Source organism: Odontesthes bonariensis, chromosome 5 (genome assembly GCF_027942865.1).
Source record: "Odontesthes bonariensis isolate fOdoBon6 chromosome 5, fOdoBon6.hap1, whole genome shotgun sequence".
Taxonomy (NCBI): domain Eukaryota; kingdom Metazoa; phylum Chordata; class Actinopteri; order Atheriniformes; family Atherinopsidae; genus Odontesthes; species Odontesthes bonariensis.
The window spans coordinates 30,468,389-30,492,803 of record NC_134510.1 but is presented as its reverse complement, the minus strand read 5'-3'; the positions used below and the strand labels follow the sequence as shown (position 1 = coordinate 30,492,803).

At 41.1% G+C, this 24,415-nt stretch overlaps 1 protein-coding gene across 1 annotated transcript; it reads right to left on the bottom strand.

Moving 5' to 3' along the window:
* Positions 1 to 2,955: 2,955 nt before the first annotated feature.
* Positions 2,956 to 24,054, bottom strand: fam110d (family with sequence similarity 110 member D). Its single transcript, XM_075466750.1, has 2 exons — positions 23,971 to 24,054; positions 2,956 to 7,616 (listed from the first exon to the last, which is right to left on the bottom strand). The coding sequence occupies exon 2, from the start codon at positions 6,921 to 6,923 to the stop codon at positions 5,568 to 5,570; it is 1,356 nt and encodes a 451-aa protein (XP_075322865.1). The 5' UTR covers positions 6,924 to 7,616; positions 23,971 to 24,054; the 3' UTR covers positions 2,956 to 5,567.
* Positions 24,055 to 24,415: the final 361 nt, after the last annotated feature.

Below are 24,415 nucleotides of genomic sequence, written 5' to 3'. Positions count from 1 at the left end.
CCATGGCTTCATAACCATAAACCAGCATATAAATGCTGTTTGTATTCAATACTGCCATCAAAGCCTACCTTCTGTGTGGATTAGAGATGCCAGGTGTCCTGCTAAAACAGCAGCTTATGTTTTGGTGTGGACTTTGGTCTTTGCAACTTTGCAAGTCTGTGTATGTACAAAAATGCTTTACAAAAGGGAAAACCCAAGAAGCATAATATGAGCATTGATATAAAAAAAAAGTTGACAGAAAGGCCACTTTTTGTCTAAAAGAAATATAAAAGGTGTCAGAATCAGTATGTTGCATGACCAGAGCTTTCGTCTCCACCACTGCAACAAACAAGCCCCCTTTGCGTGTCACTTTTTGACATTCTGAACACATCTCTAATGAAAGGGTGCCTCGGTAACAGCTGTTAATTGACTAGAATAGTTAAATGTTCCCTCAGCTTGACTCCTGCGTGATTCTATATGCATGTCCCTGAGTCATGAACTGAGCTTCTCTGAAGCGCAGACATCCGCAGTCTGCCGAGGCTGCTGGCACAGGAGAACTAGGCCAGATTTGACACACTTCACAAGTCTGACACACATTATTCCTGCTCAGAGCTCAGAGGAACAACCGAGCTATAAATGCATCACAAATGGAGGCCACCCTGACACAAAATTGTAGCATTTCATTTGAGCTCTTTTCAAACACATGATTTGAAGGGTTTACTTGAAGAGAACCTTATATTCTGCCTTTCTGTGTTTTTTTTTTACATGGAAAAAAAAATCTTGTGAGTAACGAGAAAATACTATGTTTGAATCTGCTGAAAAAACATTTTTCAGATTTTCAGACCCGCTGTCTGAGAAATAAGTCTGTTATGCTTTAGGGGTTGTAAATGCCTTTGAATAAAGAAACAACAAAGAAGCCCACAAGAGTGTGAGTAATTCACAATCAATTTACATTTGCTGCTCATTAAATGGCAAAGAAAACTTTTAGGAAGTTACAAGAGATGCTTTCATTCAGTAAAATATCATCTTTATCAAGTCATAATTGGGTCAAACGTCACTGAATAGGATTTGCTGGTGGGCAAAAGTGTAAAACAGGAGGCCTCTGGGCCTCCTTGGGTGTTTTCTAAGCTAATGAAAAAACCCCATCTGCAGCATCAAAGCCTGCAGTGGTGGATTCCTGCTAGTTTATCGTCCTCTTTTCAAACAACCGGATGGTTTTTGCGAGCGCACTGAAGCCTTAAACAGGTATACCAGCTCGACTTTCCCCCTCTGAAAACTTCGCTTGCTCAGCACCAGACGAAAAAAAAACCTAAACCATGTCAGCCCTGTAATAATCAGATCTAAATTGTCCTCTGCCAGCTGTTGTCTGTTTGTTTCCAGGCAGACTGAGGAAGAAAGGCAGAACCCAAAACATGACCATATGTTTAAACCTTGTCCTATGAACCCAAAACAGGATGTCACAGCAGGCCCTCCGGTCAGAGTAACTGACTGAGGCGCAGGCACACAGGAGGGCTATTGTTTTGTTCTGCTCTGGGAAAGATAGAGGAGGGGGAGAGAGGAAAGTGTGGTATAAGAGAAGAAAGAAAAAAGATGTGCATGTTGGGTGTGCAGCTACGCACTCTCTGTTGCTATTTGAAGCTAACAAACCATCATAAACTATTCTGCGTAACACAGGTTTTATGTGTCCTTTGGAGAATTTGAGTATCGCCTGTAAACTGCTGAAATTGTCTCATCGTCAGACAAATGCTGAAGCTGCTCTGTGGACAATGATCTTTAATTTTTTTGCTGAGACTAATTAAAATCCATCATTCTCTATAGTGTGCATAAAAGTAAATTACGCACTTGGAGCTTTGTAGGTGCTTGATGGTGGATTTTGTTGCCATAGAGAGACGCGCTGGCTGTTTTTCCTCTTCCATCATGGAGTAATTACAAAATGCTTAGTGGAAACTGCTGGCCTGGGCCCATCTCATTTAATCTGGCTTGCAACATGAGATCATCTTCTCCTGTGTTAATTTTGATGCTTTTAACTCATTATGGGAAACAGAATACTTGAAAAGCCATGGCTGAGCATGGGAAGCACTGCAGAGCTTGCGATTTATTTGCAATTTCAAAGTGATTATTGTCTGTGAAACCGCACCATGTTGGCACGATATGCAACCTGCCTATAAACAGATCTTGCAAATAGCTTTTGTGAAACAGATGCTTCATTTATGCGCCTAAAACGTTTTATTGGGTCTGCGTTGGCCCATTTCACATCGCAAATGATGTCATGAGAGTACTTTCCTAGACTCTGCATGTAATATACATTGTTTATGTTTGGCTACATGTACAAACTACTAGTTGCATATTTGTAAAACTACTGTGAAAACTAAATTCTGCAGAAAAGAGGTTGTCAAAGAGTCACTCCCCAGTTTGATAGCTCTCAGAGTGTCACCTGGTAATAATTTTGTTTTTGAATATCAGTTCACAAAGTCAGCACAAATTAAAAACAAGCTAAAAAAAAAGTTTTATATCCTCCCCTTGTGTTTTCGAGCCATTGTGAGCTGCAACGTATGAAAACAAATGCTGACTCAGAGATGAGACAAAGAGTATCAGGAGGAGGCTGCCGACAGGGAGGGGGGGGGGGGGTCTGCTCCCAGATGCCGTAGACATAGCACCGGGCCACACAGAGGCCCCCTTGTCTACTAACACAACCTGTTGCAGCTCTCTCAAGAGCGTGCTATGCAGGGAATGCTAAAAGGATTAGCGCATAGCCACTTGAGATAATGTGAAAAATGAGATGTAATGAGGTGGTGGGAGGCTTTAGAAAAAGTCAAGGACGAGACCATGTTTGGTTTTTTTCCTTCTTCTTTGATTGCTGCCGTAGGGGAATGCTGAATTTGGATTCTGTGCTCCAAAATAAATCACAGACATAACAACACAGACATTTCCTTATTTGTGTTTATTTGCTGTGTACATCAGACACAAATCTCTTTGGAATAAAAATTAAACCTCTCATATACATCAAATAAAAAAGAGAATCAGAAGTTACTGAGCCACTTTGTAAACATGCAACCAAACAGTTTGTAACAGGACAGAAAAAATGAAAAAAAGTCCAGGTGGAAGTTGTTTGGGAAGTGTTTCATGCCTGTCATAAATACAGAAAATAACATCAAGGCTGCATTGTGTTAATCTATCACATGTATACATTTACAGTGCCCATGAGTTTGGCAACACTCACCCCACAAAGCCCCCCAGTCTCACCCCCACATACCTCTGCCCTGTACACGTTTCAGTGGCATCCGCCAGGGCAAGCAATGGAAATGACCTTTCATTGAGATAAAGTTAGAGCCAGTGAAAAATAGATGAAGTGAGGTAGGATCTTTGGTTATCAGTGAGAGGAGGGCGGCTGCAGCCTCCCCTGCTTGTTTTGATGGCACAGCTGGGGAGGTTAAACATCTTTAAACTGCCAGATGGTGAAAGCGAATCCTTTAAACATTTTACAGCTTGAGCTTCTCTGCATAAAGGCACAAATTTACTATTTTGTGAGAATTTTTTAAAATCTTGAACAAATTTTTTTGGAGATTAAAACTGCTTCACTGCCCATTAACAATCTGTATTTCCCTGTTTATCATTTTTGTGAAAGATTAAAGTTGCACAGCAGTGACTTTCTCAGAGGCATGAAACTCAGTGACTCTGTCGCAAATGACTCTTGAACACTGACCCTCACAAAGGGGTTGAAGAAATGAAATAAAAATGACAAAAATTACTGGCCAAGCATGGCTTCTTGTTGTCCAGGGAGCAGATGCTCCTTTCAATCCAGCTCAGTGTTAAACAGCTAAATTTCTATATATTTTTTCTCTCTCCCTCTGTCCAGTTCAGTGCATTAACAACCCCACAGGGGTGCCTCGCATGTTTGTTCCAACGCCTGCGTTTAAGGAGTACAAAAAAAACAAAAACACTCACACAAACTAAACTGGGACAGATTCGAATGAGGTACTTATGGTTCACTTCACACTCAAACAACAGTTTCCCAGTTTAAAAAAAAAAACATAGCTTAGTGGTTTTCCATTTTAAATTAATCATTAAAGGGGAGTGTTGGTGTCCTAACCTGAATGCACGTGTCAGATAAACATACTCTCATACACTTTCTAAGGGGATTTGAAATCAGGTCGAAATCCAGTTCTGTCATTGACGGACAAGGATCTAAAATGGACAGGGCTTCATGTCCATTCCACTCACTCACACACACTCACACACACTCACAGATACCAACACATTATGCTGGGAGAAACCGCTCCATTTAGCAGTAAGAACAGTCTATACTGATGCAACATTTCCATAGGATCTATAAATACAACATATCACTCTGACAGGATATAACTATTAGCAGTTGCTGTTCTACTTTGAAGAAACAGTGTCTTTGGAGACCTGGAACAAAAGGGAATCGTATATGCCATGAAATGCTAATCCTACATGCAGACCATAATCTGAAATTAAACAGAAAAGTAACATTTTGAAGGCTGCAGCTTGTTATAATGAGACTGCTGTTTTGGTTTGTACTGCTGCTTGAAGTAAAAAAAAACAGAACTGAGTACACTGCAACCAATTACGTCTTAAAATAAAAGCAATATGCTGGAAGCAGAGACACCAGTAAAAGTAAGTTTACTGTTATTTTGCAGTGCACTTACTGTCATTTACATTAAATTACAGTATTCCAGAGTAGAGTGACAATAGGTTTTATATAATTTTATAATATCTACCAACTTGTTTTTGTTCATTTAGAGAATTAAATAAATTGTGTCTCTTTTTTATTTATTTATCTGTTTTGTACAAATCCCCATAAATAGATAAAAAAAAAAGTACAAAACCAAGAGCAGTTTTTGGAGTATCACAAAAAAAACCCTAACCAGTCATCAAAACACCAATTCTTTGCATATTAGTAAGGAATCTAAATATTTCCAATAATTATCATGAACATCATTAAACCTTTCTGCACTGCTTTATCACTTTCTGACTTGAACCAACTTTGGTTGTAGAAACAGGAACTCTACTGAGATTGAAGTTTGCTGAGCAGATTATGGCTGTGTTTGGGCTGTTCTTCTGCTGTCCAATCCAAACACATCGTACTTCTGCTTTTCAATCCCAAACCTCCTTTTTCGGAAACACACTTATTTAAACTAACAGAGATTGCCATCAACCCTGCAAACCTCCACACTCATGGTGTCTGTAAACGAGAGTTTGGTTTGTCAAGAAATACCATTTTATGCTAATAAATTAGTTATCTACTGTCAATTTATATGTATGTTAATTCAACAGGAACTGTGAATATCATGAAATAGAGTAATATAGTGTTGACAATCCACTGTAAATATAAAGCAATTGTCTGTAAATGCACTTAAAATTCTAGTGAAATTCTACAATTTCTTTGGTCACCTGATTCTTGGTTTGTGGTGTAGCATATTTACAACCTGCACAACCAGCTTTTACACCTGTTGATTTAACTGAAAAGCTCCCTCTCGCTTGGTAAAAATGTTTTTATGTGGAAAGATATCAGTAAACTCTGCAGACACTCAGCACTCCATGGCATATAGATCCTTGTCCCCATACTAAACTGTTGACTCTTTGGGTCCTTCCCGCGCTGCGTTCTTACACCCATAAAGCCACTTGATGACACGAGCGTTTCTCTCAATGATTGACACACCTGTGGGCAGCTGCTCAGCTAGCTCCTCCTGAAACAGTCCATCTCCTGAGCGGCGGGAGAACTCACTGGGCTCTGAGCCACCACAACCGTCTCCGCCCACACTGCGAAGCGCCAATGACAGCGTGTCTATAGAGCTGGCACCAGAGAGGAAGTTCTCCCGACCCAGACGCTCTATCATGTCCATGTCCAGCCCACAGAAGTCAAAGAAGTTATCCTGCTCTGATAATGCTACAGAGCAGCGCAGACGTAGCTCTGACTTGGAACGCTGCAACTCCCCAAACTTCCTTCTGGGTGCGGGTGGCGACGCACGCTTCCACGGGTCATCTTCATTATGATGGTTACCTGAGTGGTTGCCGTTGGTGATGCCACTGTTTACTTGGTCCCTGGCGCCATTTGTAAACCTGTTCTTTGAGTGTTCAAGTGTGCAGCTGAACCCAGGGCTGGGGATAGAATCTGGGCTTCGTTGGTCAGTTTTACTTGACCTCCTGCTACCTGGTCCACCATCCATAGCATCTTTATCGTTGGTCCAAGACATGCGTGAGTCGCCATCCCGTGACGGTGCTTTCTCTTCACCAATCACCATCTTCTGGATTCTGCCCTCCCCTCCACTACTCTTCTCTCTCATGGATCCCTGGAAGAGGCGGCGGACAAAACTGTAGCCCTTCACCTCTATGCTATTGTTTTCTCCCACCGTAGCACCGTTGGGGCTTTTGCACTCTTTCTTCTGACGGTAGATGACGAGAGAGTCGGGTCTCAGCATCCGCTTACCTGTACTCCGTCTCAGTACGGGGGCACTGTGTGGTGCTACCAAGGTGTTTATTCCAGGTGTCCTGGGGCTGGGAAGCATCACATAGTTCACATTACTCCTGTTACGTGCTTCAATATCAACAGAAGTCCGTCTGTTCTCCTTTCTGGCATCATCATTTTCATTTTCATCTTTGGAGGTGAAGGAGCCAGAGAGTGTAGAGAAGGGGGTGTTGGATGAGCGGCGTGGGGGGAGACGCGGAGTCAGGCTGCCAGGGACTGAAATTGCTCGCCGTGGTTGTGGTGGTGGGGTGGTGCAGGGAACAAGCACAGGCTCTTGTTTGGTGTTGATCACCTGCTGGCTCTTGACATATTTGGCTTTGTCAGCCTCGAGCCTCTCCACGGCGCTGATGGAGCGGCCGTGACCTCCTCCATCAATCTGCCTGCGCAGGTAGTCTGGACCCTTGTTGAGGAGCCTCAATGGAGACGGGGATCCGATTGGTGTTAGGGGTTTCATGTTTCTTCACTAAGCTGGGAAAGACATCAAAACTGCAGCCCCTGAACTGACTCGCAGCTTCCGGTCTCCCACTGAGAGCTGCTGCTGGTTTTGGAGAGGGCTCTAAGAGGAGAGAGCTGCGGCCGCTCTCATTCCTGTTCTCACAGCTCTTAAATCTTTATGAAGGGTAATAGACAAGTAGCAATTCAGGAGACCACAGAGTCCAACTTTGTTGTGATGTTTTCTATAGATAGCTTACAGTCTCTCTGTAGGGTGGAGTAGGAGCCCAGGCAAATTGATATCTATCCAGTATTTATACAGGCATTCAGATAGGCAGGAAACAGGGAAGTCCTTTTTTTGTCAGCCAGCAGTACTCCAAAATGAGATGCTCCCTGCCCACAGTGCAGCAGAAATAGCAGGCAGGGTGCACTTTGAAAGGATTACTTCTTCCTCCCCCGCTTTTGCTTTCCTTTCTGTCTCCAAACGCCCTTCACTGCTGATTTTTTCAGTGACGGCTGCCTGGAGAAATTAGATATAATGGCCTCAAATATTTGTTCTGTGCAGGCCTTTTAAGGGACGCCAGGTCAAGACTTTTATTGTTTGGCACCCGTCCCGGATGAGTTGACCTGAGGGTGGCCGGCACCAAGGCACTCGGTCCGCTGATGGACAGATGGCAGAGAAGCAGGTCGCGTCCTCACCTCACCTGTGCAGACCCTTAGGAAAGACAGATAGAAAGAGAAAGAGTGGTTTTAGTTTGATGTGATGCTCTTTAGGGCAGGCAGCCCAGACCAGATGGCAGAAAGGACAGCGGCATCTAAAGCTCAGCTCTGATTGCGACTTTTTAAAGCAAGAGGGAGCTGCATGTCCAGAGCAGGCAGAAATACAGAGCTGACATGTTTGAGCATTTACTTACAATCTAGTTTATACATATATGAGAAAAGTCACTCACAAAGTCCACTGACTATCAGATGAAAAAACCAATAAGACATTGTCTGTTGACCAGACAGGATGATGACATGTCTGCTTCCATCTAATTTCTGCACAGGAAGGCAGTAAGACTCATTTTCATCTTCAGTGAGGCCTGTTGTTTCAGCTTTGTGGCATGAAGCAATTACAACATCCTATCTTATTAATTACTGGAAAAAAATGTGGGAAGCAGATTATTTCAAAATACTAAATACTAAAAACTAAATTTCTATTTTTTTTCTTTAGCACCACTAAAAACCATCTGATTTAGTACTAATCCATTGGTCAGTCACAGCCTCTGCATTGACATAACATGAAGAGTTACCAAAGAGGCAGAAATCTATCAGAAATTTGTTCAGACTGGTGTAGCTGCTAACTTAAACACCCATCTGTCAGTTTTAAATCAAACCCACTAAAGTTGTTCTTAAATGAACTAATGCACGTTTTTATAGCCACAGCTCTCCAAATTAACAAGCGGCTACAAAAGTTTAATATCACTTTAAGCCAAACAGTTCTCCTGTCACCATGACATCTGTTGCCATGTTTGTTATTTATTGTGTTTTGTGTTTTTTATAGAATTTTCTTTTTGTCTATTATGTTTTCATGCAGTACGAGGATTTGGAGGGTAAAGAGGGAGCACATTTGCCTATAACAGGCTAGGCTCTATAAGGGGAGTATATTTAGATTGAAAACATCCCAGCGGAGTTCTCATGTGTCTATGTACATGTGCATATGTGTATATATCTGCATACAGTCAGGGTTTTTTTGTGTGTCTGCTCTTGTTTTGTGCCTGTGCCCATGAGCATAATGTGTTTGTCAGCACAAAGTAAAAAAAAAAGCTCCTCTTTGATACTCTGCATCTTTTTCAAAAGCAGTCTGCTGTGTGGAAACGACACATACAAAAAGAAAAAAACAGGTTTTAAAAACTTGAAGCTGTCATAAATACCCAGAGGCACAGGTGGTTCGTGGTCTGTCTGGGGTGATAAATGCTCATTGTGCTGTGCTAGACAGCAGGAGGGTGTTATGTTGGGCTTATTGTTCCCTCAGGTCGGGTTCAAGTGTTATCAAATGCTATTTTAGCTTTTCCTAGTCAATTGGAATAAAGTCTTACAGTGGATTGTGAAACTATCATGAAACATAATCTACCCATTTGTCCTTTGGGACAAAACTCTCTTATTTCAACCTGCATTAACATAAAAAATAACTGCATATAGGATTACAGGCTATGCAGTTCATGAAACTGTCATCAAAGACGCGATTAGTACTTTTAAAGGGCAATGAAGCCTTGCTGAGGTCTACTTCTCAAATTTCATCTGTCATGAAAGCCAGAGAAAGTGCAACAAAATATTTGCTATGATTTTTATTCAACTTTTTCACATTTTAATACATTTATTTGAAACAAAGCCAGAATGATCACCCTCTAAATAAATACCATATCTGTATGTTTTTCATTTTCTACAAAATAAAAAAAGCTGGCCAAGAATGGTGATTCTGTATTTTTTGCCAGGGCTTGTAGGAGGCTGTAGGTTGTGGATGTAGAACTACATACATGACTGTCATCCAGGAGAACAAAGTTAGTTTCCCATTCGACTAAATAATGTCTACGCTTCAATTTGATTTGATCTTTAGTTTCACTGTTTGGTTAGGTTTGGGCATTAAAAACTATTAGTTTAAGTGTAGTAAGACATCATGGCCTGGCTTAAAGGGATATTTTGTATTTTTGAATTGTCAGCTGTGGCTGACAGTTCTGCTGGTCTGATCCCAAAAAAACAACTACATGACTGCGAAAATGAGTGAAAAGCCTGAAGAAGCACACATGTGTGTCATCTTCTTTGCAAAACTAATGCCAGGCAGTAAATTATCCAAGAAGTCTGACAAGAACCAAGATGTTCTTCAGTTGAGAAATTAGTGACATAACTGTCTGATGCAAAAGTGACACAGTGTACAACTCCACAAAATAGCTTTAGATTAAGTCGCTTTGTTTTAAATGGAGAAAATTTGTTCCTCTGATGGCCTTGTTCTGAGTAGCTGTACTTTCCTCCCTGATTCTCCAAACCAAGAGGTCGACTGCTGTTTTCTGCAATAACTACTCATAAGTGCAACATACAACTTTACTCTAAAAAACCTGAAGTATCACTTGAAAATAAACACAACATCTACTGCATGTTAAAAATCTTCACTTTCTGGCATACACTGAGTCCCACCTGCACTACATTACTAACAGCTCTCACTACTTGGGTGAGATAATTCCACTCTGTGCCTTGCTTCCTACTGATGAGGATAAGAATCCCATTTTGCATTGCTTATTCTGCTTTGGTACAGCCAAAGTTTATGGGAGTCTGAGCTCATCTGTTGATCAGCAGTTTACAAGCACAGAGCGTAGACATTATTTTATGGAAATTATTAAAAGTCCCTTGTAAAAGTTTACTTTTACTTTAATTTTCTCCATAAAATAAGATGGTCAGTTAGATTAATAGAATTCAAACTTCTTAAAATACTCCCTTATTCTTACTGGGCTCTGTATTACTGCTCTGTTCATATCAGTCCTACAGCTACTACTAAATACTAAATTATTGCTGATACTTTAGAAGGTGAGCTAACGTTTCACTATGTTTTACTTCATTCAATCTCCACACTTCTCACAGAGCATGCCAAATGGCATATTAGTATAAATCACCTGAGGAAGGGGGGGCTCTGGCACACTGGTTAGCTTTCCAGATGTTGGAGTTTGGGAAGGCCAACCATTGTTTAGGTAGGGTTCCGGGAAAAATGTCCCACAACAGGTGTGGAAGTAAAAAAAAAGAGTCTAAAGTGGGCACTAGGCAAGATAAATGTGTGGAAAATGAAGAGGAAGTAGTAATGGGGGTTACAGTGCGTGAACAATCCGTTCCCCAACTGATTTCAAAATGAAAAGTGAAGGGCTAAGGCTATTGAGGGGTTAGAGGAGATGATCGCCCCAAGAGTCTAAACAAAGTTATTAATATAGATGTCGGAGAGGAGATGGGGTTAAAACCACAAAAAATATCATGAAGAATGCAAACAACAATATGAATAAAGGAACTAATCCCCACAGAGATCATAACCTTAATACCCTGCGAAAATATAGGCAATATCCGTATTTGCCCTACTTCTGATACATGTCCAGGGCTCTACTTGTAATGCTTCAGTGCAATCACTGAATCTGACATTAAGAGCTTAAATGGAACCAGACGCTTCCAGGGGTTATCTCTGGCTCTGAGTGCTATCTTAGAGATCACATGACTAAATCTGAGTCACAGTGCTAGTTTTTGGTTCTTTGGGACACAGTGTCTTCATGAAAAATGTTGCAAAATGCACACATTAATGCACTGATGCATTATGAATTTAGCTTAACATAAATCAAAACTGAGTAAGACACACACACACACACACACAATTGGAGAACAAAAGCCGTACTTAGTTCCATTGACCATAGCCAAATTAGTACTCAGCACCTTCTCCTGCTTGTGAAAACCGTGAGATGGCTTTAGAGTTTCTTTTGTCTTTCATGACCTCCTTCGTCTCTCACTCTAGGTTGTAATTAACCTCTGAACCCTTCCTTCTTTCTCTCATCTCTACAGCCAACACCGCTCCACCTTCTCCTTCCTGATGCTACCGAGCCTTCTTTCCCTGTAGTCTGTTGCTTCACTACCCTTTCATTTCCCTCCCTTGTTGTATACACATGTCTGACCTCTGTCTGTGGCTCCATTTAATGTTGCTCTCAGTATCTGAGTGCAATCTTCAAAAGCTTTGGTCCAGCTCGGGCCAACGTGCATTGTGTTAACTTTAAAAAGAGAAAAAAAGCTTTATGTTTGAGAAGTGCTTATTTATTTTTTATTTATTTAATTATTTATATATTAGGTAATAACATAAACAGATGAGCAGTTCCCAATGTGTGAAGGGATTGCAAATCTTAAGGGTCACAATATGATGAACAAAACAGAACAGAATTGCTAACTTCTTCACAAGTCAAGGAGAGGATTGCTTCTACGGGAGACACATTAGACACTATTAAGGACAACTGGTCGTAATTCAGAGACTTAAAGCCAATTCATGACTTTTTGGGGAGAAAAAGAGATATGATAATGACACAGATGGCTATAAGAATGCAAACTTTTGAAACTTTACTCTTGAAAGACCTACAGGTTGTGCTCATGATAACGGATGGGAAAGTGGTGTGTTTAACCAGTTCAGGTAGACTTATTTCAGTCCATACTGCAGAAAATAAGTCAATATTCAAGAAGAATCTTACACTTTGCTATCGATGCACCAGGAATAATGCCTAAGACCTGTTTTTTTTCCAGAAAATTGCATTCGCCACCTGAAATCTGAGCTGATGGCTATTTGTCAAGACGGCTGTCACTTGAAATGTAAAATGTTTTTTCAGCCAGTATATTTACATGCACCGTTGAGAAAAGCTACGGTTAGAGTTTGACAAGCCAATCTAACTGGACCACTGTCTGTGTCCCAGTATGCATGCACAGCAGCAGAATCAAGTTATTAACTAAGTATGTCTGACACTGTGGATTTAGTGAGAAAATGTTCAAGACATTCTGCCACTTTTAGCTTTTTCCATAAAAGATAATCATACATGTAAGTACAGCTGAATTCACTGCCCAGACGTCTTTAAGTTACTGAAATGGGGATTTTGTCAGATGACTCTGTGGTTATAAAATCAGGATTCTATTAGTGCAGAGCAATTGTCCGGAAATGCTTCAAGCAACTGTGAGTTGACATGTAGTCCTAATGGGCTGATTTTCGACCAGTTTCTGGACACTAACTCTCGGATGCTCCATTCATCTTTTAAGTGTGTGGCCTCTGTCTTAAGCCTTCAGTTTCTGAGTTCTTCATTAAAACTAATCTGTCTGTCTGTCCGCTTTTTTCTTTTCCTCCCTCCCACTTGTCCTCTCTGTGATGGCCCAGGCTGCAGGGGAGGCTTTGCTGCCCCATTTCAGCTAACAGGAACCAGATGTTTTGCACCATCCTGCATCAAGACGCTCGGACATGGGGAGGGAGCGTGGACTTAGTGTTTCTTTTTAATCAGCTGCATTGTTTGTGCCACATAGATTTGATCCCCTGGGAGAACAAACCAGACAATGTTTACATCTACTGTCAGGTAAAAGCATGCAGCTCCTCTTTTTTTTTTTTTTAATGAGAAAGTCGTGCCCCAGAAATAAACCAGAAAACTGCAAAAACATAAATAAATTCTGGGAAGCGTTTGTTTGGTTCACAACCCACAGAAAAATAAACTCATCGAACCTTGTTGGGTGTAACCAAAGAAGAATCAGCCGGCTTTGGAAGGTTAAAGGAAGTTCCGCAGTGAATTATGTATTCAGTGAGGTAAACACGAGATAAGAGGGTAATAAATTCACAGGGACCACATTTGAAGCTCTTGGGAGTGTATTCAGCACGCTTACCAGTCAAATTAATCTTTGGACAGATGAGACAAGGAACCAACCGGCCACCTTTAACAGCATTCCTCTCTTTCTCCACCATTTTCTTCTTACATCTGGCACAGCTATTAAGGATGACAGTACAACAATTAGCACTAATTGCCTCCAATTTCTCAGAGCTCAAACTTTAACCAAAGCTCATTCAGAGACGTCTTTATGTTTCAATGAAGCATCTGTACACTGATTCTCTACAGTGTGAATAAAAGCGTCTCTCACTAACTTGCTATGATTCATGACTATGAGTGCTATCTAACTTTACAGACAGAGAACTCAATAAGTCTGTGATGGAGATGGGTGAAAGAAGGGGAGGTGTCCTCGTTTATCCTCCAAACAAAGAGACATGCTGGCCTTTCTTTGCATTATTAATGGCCCACAACAATGGTCCTCCTCCAGGTCTAGAGATAAGTGTTGACCTGGCTGCTCTGCCTCATTAGCTAGAGAGGGAAAAGGACAACATGGTGATGATATAATGTAAGAGATGGTGCCATGGGGTACATAAGGTACTGCCCCCATCAGAAACAAAGCCTGGTAGCCAATTCTAAATCCTATCATCAATGAGGCCTTCAGCTCCATTAGCCACCAGGGTTTTTAAAGCCACCCGGGACGTCTTAAGGGACCCCGACCTGAATGAGCCTCCTCCCAAAACCATAAAATGGACAAGATGGGCTCTTAACTCACTACTGCAGCTCCTTTGTCATTCAAAACAAATCCTCGCAGGGACAGTCGAGCACTGGGTCACAACACCAAAGCGTGCACTTGAACACTGATTGCGATTATACAACTCTATGTGAAGTATATAAGGATGAAGGCCATAGGTGAAAAACTCAGTCGTCACTTTATTTGGAGACCTTTAACTATAAGAGTTATTAAGTACTTAAATGGTAAATATATAATCTGTTCCATACCTTTTAACACTTGTAACAGTTGAAGGTTCAGTAACAAAATTGCAACATAATTTTATTCAACGAAAGTTTATTTTCATTCCTTATTTTCATTTCAAAGCTGAGGTAATAATCAAGAGAATTATCGCTGTAAGATTTCCGTAACTGCTTCAACTTGTGATGTTGTAAATCTGCAGTTTTACACTGATTACACACTCAGTTACTTTGTCGGTGCTGTAACATCCAGGTGGTGCTTGCAGAGATAAGCTTAGAGATGACACGTTCACGTTCAGTCTTCCCTTTATCAACAAACTGGGCAAGTTTCTATTTCCGTAAGGCTCAGGAAGGGTTCTTTTGTTGCTGATTAATAAAAGGCGCTGACTTATAAAGTTTTATGAGTCACTGTTTGCTTTTTTAGCTGCAGCTTTTAAAGGGAAAAAAAGGAGCAGCACACAAGTTTGGACTCAAACTACCAAAATAAGACTTATTTTTCATGAAATAACACCTTGAGTTGATTCAAAGTATATTAGCAGCTCCAGTGTCATTTTGAATTTTGGATTTAAATTTAGCTCTGCTCCAGCTGCTGTGTGAATGGAGATCAAACAATCCACACTGTAGCAAAGACACCTGAACCTGCCTGCATGTACAGGAATGTTAAGCTGTGCTGACGCCACCGCAGATGACTGAGCTGCTGATGGATGATTTCATGTGCTCACAGTGAGATAGGAGTATCTGGATCCTCATTTAAGAACCATAAAGAAAATGTATGATCAGAGGAAAACACCAAGACAGCTCAGCAGAGGTTCCAAAAAGACAAATTGCAGACACCTTTTTACAAGAGTTCTCAGTGGGGCTTCTCCTCTTTTTATTCTGTTTTGTCAAATTATTCATGAGCGTTTTTATGGCTTATTCAGCACAGAACAACCAGTTATAGATTAGTCTTACTAGCACAGTAATACAGACAAACAGTCTTTAGTGAGGACACATATTTAACAGCACACTTTGTTTGAGCATAGACCTGTTATATAAGAACTGTACTCATTTGTTGAAGCTGCTCATCAAGCACATGCACTGATACAGTACATATACCTCTCAGTTTGACACACAAGATGTGAATATTTCCTGTTTTAGTCCTCCGATAATATATAAAAATGTATTGGGGTTTTAGATTGTGTTGAATGCTCATGGAAACTGTGATGGAAACTTTATCAAACAACTTGCAGAATTTGTTATTTTGTTTGAGAAAAAACTGGCAGATTAACTGAAAAAGAAAACGCGTTAAGGGCCCAACAACTGACAATCAACTGTCAGGGCTGTCAGGAGCACATCTCTTGTATTTTTGGTATGTGCATCATTATCGAACTTTGTCAACCCCCCTCTGATTGGCTGTTCAGTGTAGCGAATGAGGGCACAAGAAGAGAAGCATCAGTGATAATAGGAGGCAAATATCTATCATAATATGTCGCACACGATCTCTTCTAATTTGTCATCTTCATTCCTCAAAAACAAGTTTCAAAACAACACGTCCACATGGAATGAAGAAACTGAATGCAAAATGATAAATATGACTCCAGAGGGATTCTGTTTGACATTACTGAAAAACACAAAGCACATGCGGTCATGTTGACTTTTTTTCTCTTTCTAAATTTACACGTTTTTTTTTTACATTTCCCTCATTATATAACATAGATACTGTCTTCTTGCACAGGCATAGGCTGGACGTCCTGGCTGGCAGTGTGAAGTCATCTTTGTTAGTGTGTTCAAGTGCTGTTTTGTTTGATGTATCGCTGGAGATGCGAGGACACCCAGCAGGGAGCCTTTAGTAATCTTGGTATACAAAAGCCCTTAGCTGCAGCTTTATCTGATACAACTGAGTGTTTGCAAATATTTTAGACGTTTATTTCTATCATGTGAATGATGTCTTTGGTTGAAGACTTTTGTGCATGAATCACTTGCCTGTTGGAGGAGAGAGTATAGAGATGAGCTAAGTTTGTACAATAAGCCCCCAGATCTGGCATGCATCAAGCAGGCACCGCAGCTCTGGACGGCATTGTTTTGTTAATTATGACCACCACTACTACTCCCTCCACATGGCAGCCTGGCTTATGTGACCAGCAATACAAACCACAGTGACCTGCTGAGTGTGTGTGTGTGTGTGTGTGGTTACAGCAAAGCCCTGAACCGGGAATGCACTGTGCAGCTCAGGGTAACACAGACCCCTCCCCAAAAACAGGCTGTCTGTTTATACAGTGCAGTACAGAGGCATAAATCTGGGCACATCCCTCAATCTCCCAGAGTCTTAAATTATGAAGCTCTGTTCTCACACTGTGAACCCTCATTAAGCTCTCAGCTGGTGTGAATGCTCTGAGAGACAGCTTTGTCTGGCATACCGCCAGATGTTTTATTTTACTAAGTCGGCACATTTTTCACACTGCCAGACATATGTCTGCCTAAACAGAGGTATAAAAGGTGCAGATTCGATGGATGATGGCTCCAATGAGCAACTAAAATGCCAAAACAGTCAGCGGTGTAAAGGCATACACCTGTGTGTTCCTCCTCTCGTGACGGCTAAAAGGAGGTTAAACTTGTGTAACATCACCATAATCCCTCCCTTACCTCACACAGACACACCAGCTTGCCAAAAGGACACTCACACCACATTTGCAGAGTTATTCTTAACACATGCTGCTGATGTGAGCAGTAAAAGGTTAGCACTGACTTGTGAGTATTTGTGACAGGTCTGTTTGGAGGAGGTTAAGGCTTAAAGCTGCTCCAGCTGTGCCATGTCCCCAAACACCGGGTCATCTGTGATTGTAGTGCCAAACCACATCCAGCCCCTCGTTCTGTGTAACAACACACTGTGCACCACTTTAAATGTGTCAGTATTGATTTATTATCTGCACGACAGAGCAATGCTTAATGAGAGCAACTTCTGCCTAAATATAAAATGCCATCTGTAAAGAACACATCTAAATTACACATGAATGGATAAGCAAATGAGAGATGGTCAGTCAGTCGTTTTTTGTGAGGTACGACTCCATCATTTTTTGGCAGCGAAAGAGTTTTTTTGTGTAAGAGTTATGGATGACGGCCCTAGAAACACCCTGGTTTTCTAAAACATTAAATAATCATGACAAAATAATGAAGAGAAGCAGTCTAAGCATGGTCATTAATTATTGAAAGTTTCACAGTCAGAAAACGAATGCAACTCCCCTGCAGCATCAGGAATGTGTGAGTATAGTTGGATTACATTGGACTGACACAGCTGAAAACACAAGCAAACAACCCCATGACTATTCAAATTTTACAGCTGAGTTCTGTCTCCAGAAAGCTGCGAGGAAATTAGGACAGAAATAGATCTCGCTGGGAAAAAGCATTTCCATCCACCAACGCGATATTACAGCGAAGCGTGCAGTGGACCTACCCTACAGTAACACGCAACAGTATCTCATTTCGCAAGGCCTCGGCTTAAATGGTACACAACCAAACACAAACAAACATATATACGAGGTTTTAAAGGAATACCAAGAAAACTCCATCTGCAGAGCTGGATGTGCTGGTGGTGGGACAATACTTTTGCTGGATTCTCACCCAGGAGACTGGATTTGAGATAAATGTGAATCTGTTACTTTGTGACTCTCACTTTACAGTCTCAGTTGATGTTTGACTAGTGTAGAGGTTTTGGAGAAAATCATGTTTTGGGTTAAAACAGACTCTTTCAGAGGCTGCCAGTGTGACACTGTGACGTTTAGCGGACTGCCACATCTATTACAACCTAAATTTTTAAAAATGTTAGGAAGCTTAGAAAATGAGCAAAGAGATTAAAAATGCAATGATTAAATGATCCTACAAAACAATATCTATTCACAATAGAAGATGGAAAAATGTCACTTAATTTCAAACAAAGTGAGACATTTTACTATACATAAAGTAAAACAAAACTGATGGCAGAAACATTTCTCAAAAAAGTTGGGACAGGGGCAACAAAAGGCCAGAAGATTGAGTGTTTTGAAGAGAAACACAGTGTTTCCCACAGAATTTTTGGAAACTATGGGGGGGGGGGGGGGGGGGGGGGGTAAATTCACGCGGCGTGAATTTGTGCGGCGTAAATTTGTGCGACTGCAGATTTTATTTTATTTGATTGATTTGCACACATTCATTCAAATATAACAAAAAAATACACAATAAAACACAACAAATTAAAAAAAAGGAATGTGTGCTGGAGATGTCAGAAACCCTTGTGGGCTTATGAGGAAACCTCATCTTGTCATTAAAACCCAATGATAACAATTGTAATAGAAAATATTTACAGGTTAAAACTAAACTTCATGAAAAATATGAATGGATCATATACAGTGAGGACTTGTGCCTTTTTGAGAAACTTGAAAAGGTTTTCCTTGATAACAAAGGGTGTGGGAAGTACACAATGAGTTCAGGAACACATCAGAAGCGGTTTGGTGTTGATATCTTTAAAAACAAGAGAGCTATTACAAAATAAAAATCTAAAATGGAATTAACTATGCACACTGAGTAAATGTTCTACCTAAAATGATTTTTCTGGAAACTAAAAGACTGTGAAAGCTTTATAGTGAGTTCACAAACCCATCCGAATTGGTTTGGTGTTCATTGGTTGAATATCCAGTGAGAACAAAAAAAGGCGTTGCACTTTTGCGACGGTCCCTAAGCGCTCCGGCTGCCGTAGTTCACTTAGAAGTATATTCGGTGCGGTTACTCTGATCTTTCAGGCTTACTTTGGTGAGTTGATAAAGCCTGTGGTATGTTAGTCTTAGTTTTCTGTAAATATTAATACCATCCTGAGGCTAATTTGTGCGGTTTTCGTGACGCTATTACAATTACAAAGCCGGAAAATAGGCGAATGTCGAATATAAAACCAACTTCACCCCGCTCCGCCTGGTCGGGATGGTTGAACCACACATGCGGGACGGATGAAACACCTTATTTTAAACAGAAACTATTGAGCTTACTATTTTTTTAAGCAACATACCGGACAACATACTAGTGTACTCGTCATTGCTCAAATTTCACATTATTTCTCAGAATATAAATAGGTCAAAAAAATATGTTTGTCAATGAAATCACGATGATTACAGCATGATCTTTATGCACGCGCACCCACTAATCTATAACGTGTGTCAATCGCCCCGACAGCGACTAATAACACATAAACCTTTTTTGCCACTAAACTTCAAAACTCTGACATTGCACACTTTAGGACATGTTTAATTACTAGTTCACCTGTTGTATAGTCATATTGGTTGGTTTTCGAGGAAATCGCTGTGTTTCCAAAAAAAAAAAAAAAAAAAAATCGCTGTGTTTCAAACGATTGGGATTCGGAAACTATGGCGGCCAAAAGGAAACTATGGCGGGCCGCCATAGTTTCCTCAATGTATGGGAAACACTGGAAACACCTATAAGTGGAGTCTTTATAATTAAAATGAATGGGCAGAAGTTCAGCAATCTGCAAAAACAGAAGAAGGCCCAAGATCGTTGAAGATCTAGAATCTAAAATCAACTTTTCCTCTCCAAAAAATCCAGCAACTGGTCTTTCCAGTTCCCAGATGTTTACAGACTGTTGTTAAAAGAAGAGAAGATGCTACACAGGGCCTTGTCTGTCCCAACTCTTTTGAGAAGTGTTTTTGCCAGCAAACTTTTTATGAAACAGTAAAATGTCTCACTTTAAACATTTTATATGATTTTTATGTTTTATTGTGAATAAAACATTGGTTTATGAGAGTTTCAGATAATAGCATTCTGGTTCAGGCACAGCTTAACATTTTTTCACATTTTACACAACTTTTTTGGAATGAAGTTTTCATGTAAATTTGAAAAAAAGAATACCAAGAAAGGGTCCATTAAAGACCAAATATCCAGTGGGATTCCAAAGACCAACATCCAGCACTAATCTTTTTCAATTATCCCAAACCATATCCCACTCAAAAAGCCCTAACTTCTCCCAGAACCTTCAAAATACAAAAAAGAACTCACCCAAAACCCTCCACACAAAAACCCTAAACTAAGCCCTCCTGTTTTTCCTCACTGCCATTTACGCTTAGCTGTTAACCTCCACTGAACCAGCCAGCTGTCTTCTTTCATTACTGATCAACCGACCTGTTTTCCCACTAACAGCCCCCGAGTGCTGCGGAGAGGGACCCCTCCGTTTGGCCCTCCTCTCCTCCTTTGCTTCTGTCAGAATCAGAGAACAAGTGGAAGAGTCTGTGGAGGGGCATCCACTATCTCCTCCCGTGTCAGAGGGAACGTCCAGGCCTGTGTCATCTTCTCCACGGATGAGCGGACACAGCGTGGCACTGCTGAGTGTGATGGGATGTGGCAGAGCTACAGAGGCGCTCGGTCGGGCTGTGAACAATTACAGTGATGTGAGAGCTGTGGCGGGAAGGGCTGCTCTCACAGCTGTCACCCACACACAGGGGACTGTCAGGAGATGGAGATCTGTCAGATCATGTTTCATGATTTCGTTGCCTCTGATGAATTATGGATTGAGTCAAAAGCCCATGGAGATGGAAATGATGTAACAGCAGAAGCTGGGCTCAGTTCTCGGAGAATGACACGATGGATCACGACAATGATTATCTGAGTTATGATTCCAAAGTTAGATTCAAACATTTGGAGGAGATTGGGATTTCTGGAAACAAATGAGCAAGCAGGCATTGTAGATCTTCCAAGGAAGACAAGCCACATGAAAGTTCAAGCCCAAAAAGAGACTCGTCCTTTTTGAAAACGCAAGTCTTTGCTCATCAAGTTGTTACTTCAGTGAAAATGATTCTACTCTGTGCTTTAAAAACAGGAAAATACCAGGTGGTAGCGTAGATGGTTGGTTTTACTTCTCCTTTCAGCCAGCAGTCGTTTGTCTGAGTGGGCATTACTTTATCATGGAGTACCTGTTAGAACGCATTGTTCTGGTGCTGGAAGTGACTGAGAAGCTGAGTTTTTAACAATCTCTTCCTCTTTTTTTTTAAAGAGTTTCTCCTGAAAACAGTCACTTAGGACGTTCCAACAGATCTTTGGCACAATGGTCCAAACAAGGCGACAAGGGGCAGTAAAGTTAAATTATAAGCTTCACGGTTTGTGTGTGTGTGTTTGAAGTCTCACACTGCTGTGAACGTCAAATGTCTAAAACCAGCTGCTGTGCAACAACACACTCATACACCTAGTACCAGAGGGGAGATGATGTCATTAGCAGGGTACATTTTCCCCTCTAATTAGAAACTCGAGCTTCCCGCCATAACGTGGGGGTCTTTACATGTAGCCCTACAACAAAAAGGGGGCTTAACAAAACAAATGTTTGATGTGTTCCCTAAAAGGCTGTGAATTTAAGACAGCACAATTCAGCGAAGCAAAGCCAAGCCTTGAAAGTTTCTGTGGTAGGGTTGAACTTTGAGTGATAAGAAACACATGACTTGTCCATTGTGAACTAAAACCATGAAATATCCTGTGGCTTCCGCTTGTTCTCTACGTTTGGCACTGATGTGGCTCAAACAAATCAGATTATATACTTGCACAACCTCAGAAAATAATGTAGGGAATAACAAAAATGTTAGAAAAGAGGAAAATAGAGGACTAAAAGAAGAGGAGTCTATTCTTGTCTCCACACTTGATCACGCAGACATCGCTGACATGGTAGATTCTGAGCTCCTTTTCAGATGGTTATGATGTGGTGTGAGCATGAAGGTGAATGAGTAGGACATGCAACCAGACTGTCTTAAAAGTTATGAAATCAACATGTTTCTGCAAGCTTGCTTGAGCGTTGCGTCACTAACATCATCATCAGCATCCCTGCTGGTGCTGTAAACCAAGCAAGAACATAAAAAATCTAAATAGCGTTTCATTTTATCATGTTAATGTCAGGACTTCTGTCGACACCCCAGGTGGAGACGGCAGCGAACAGCTCTGCACCTCTGGGCTCTTTGCTGTGTAACCGGAGGAAGTATTATTGTTTGCTCCGCTGGGATCAGCATCAAACACAGATGCAGCACTGCTGGAAAATTAGCACACACCAACATGACGCTAGCTAGAAAATTGGAATGTTTACAACCGCTCTACACTGTAATTTTTGAAGGTGGGTCTACAGTCTGACAGACACTTGTATCCTGTGCTCTAACATGTGCAATATGAAGGATTGATGTTGACTCACTGTAGCTTTCAGATGTGGATCTGAGCCAGATAAGGTATGTGGGACTCAAACAAGAGCTGAGGTAACGCTACCTCCCAACAGATCATTTTAACAAGAGCCTGAAAAACGACGATGCTGAAAAATAAGTTGAAACAATTTATCTCCTGCCATCACTGAAGCCCCTTAAAGATGTTCAAAAGCTCCTCGGCAGCTATTGAAAAGACCTGGTGGGGAGACTGCTTTGTCAGTCTTTGTTTTTTACCTCCAAGGTGTCTCCCGAAAAGATCACCTCTTTCTTTGGAAGGAGAGAATAAAGCTCTGCCAGCTCATGATCTGCATCAAACAGCATGAATTAAACCTCCCGCGGCTGCTCACACACCACACTGACACGTGCTCACCTATGAACGTCAGGATAAATGTGTTTAGAGGACATGTGTGGTCTGTTTAGTCTGTCTGCTAAGTTGTTTATGCTCCTGACCCCACTGCTGATGAAACCAACTCATGATGCTTACACAGAGAGGCAGCGCTGGAGGGGCAGAGGTGGGTCAAGGTGGAGCTGACCCTGAGGGCGCATGATTGTCTCTTCGGGACATGACAGTCTTTTCAGTTTAGAGTGGGTAGGTTCGATAACAACCCTCCTCTACTCCCTTTTGTTCTTTAGAAAGTTCTCAACTGTCTTACTCTTCAAAACAAGCTTGAATTGTTTTTTTATTAGTAGGCTATAACTGGTAAAAAAAAATAATTCTTAACTTATAAAGATTCCCTGTCTTTTTCTTCCTGATTAATAGCTTGAGAAGCAGAGCCTCATTTGGAGATTTTGCCAAATTTCATCCAGATGAAGATATTTAGCCTACTGTAGATCAAAGATTAGACGCCATAAACCTGCTGCCTCATGTCAACTGTACTCCAGCTCAGGGGTCAGTTATCTTCATACCATGCTGCTAAACTGGGCTTCAAGGCTGATTTAAAGCAGGGGGTCCACAAATAAGTTTACACTGCTGATGATGAATTGACGCACTTGTCGACTTCTCAAAAATCTGTTTCGGTTCAAATCAAAATCCTGCTCTGTTGTTTATGGGCTGTTCGTCAAGACTTACAGTTAACCATCCATCACAGTAATAGTGACAGGGAGAAACTGCCTTATAGGGCGCAAGCCGTAAACACACCATAAAGATCTCAAACAAGACTCTTAACAGGACAAACAGCGGTAATCATCTAAAAAGAGCTGAGAGTATATTTAGCCAATTTAGGAATGGACTTAATTATAGTTCAATGAACTGAAGTAGCTCCCTGTTACTTTCATGGAAATCACCAATGAGTCTCTCAGAAGTGACATTTAGTCTCCGAGCAAAAGAGAAAAGTGTGAGCACCCTGAACTACTATTATAATAAAAATAAAACTGTCACACTTTAGGAGCAGACTACACTTAAGTGCAAAAAATAATAACATATGATCAGAGCGGACGGATCAATTCTTACCACCGTGATCAGTATCCAGAAAAAACTTCCCAATCCGTAAATCACAAAACAGCTTTGGCTCAAACGTCTTCGTTGGCCATCTAACTCAGACAACTAAAGAAAGACAGTCCTCTCTGTGCTCACCGTATACGTTCAGGTTATCCACTCTTGTCTGTCTTTCAAATCCAGTAAAGGTGCAGAGATCCTCCGTGTGGCAGACGGTCTGCGTGGCGCTGCGCTCTGCGCGGACTGCTGGCACTGACGGGGCGCTGCGCGGCAGCTGCAGTAAAGAAGGAGTCCCGACCTCCTCACAGCGGAGGGGGTGGGCAGGTATGAGGGGCTGTAAAGTGGAACCGTATGGGGTTGGGCGTTACAGTCGAGATGAAGGTGACAAACAGCTATAACACAATGATAAGGGAATAATAAATCAACCCTTTAGATTGTAGTAGTATTAGTTGCATTTTACAGTAGCTATAATTACTCTCTGAACTTTGGTAAATGGGTGATGCAAAAAGATACAATGCAAAAAAGATACGAAATACGTTTGTTGTCATTGCAGGCATGTTTTGGTAACTTTGAACATCTGATG

What these genes read in the sequence shown, in the direction of transcription:
- fam110d (XM_075466750.1), bottom strand. Translation starts at nt 6,923, where the DNA reads ATGAAACCCCTAACACCAATCGGATCCCCGTCTCCATTGAGGCTCCTC.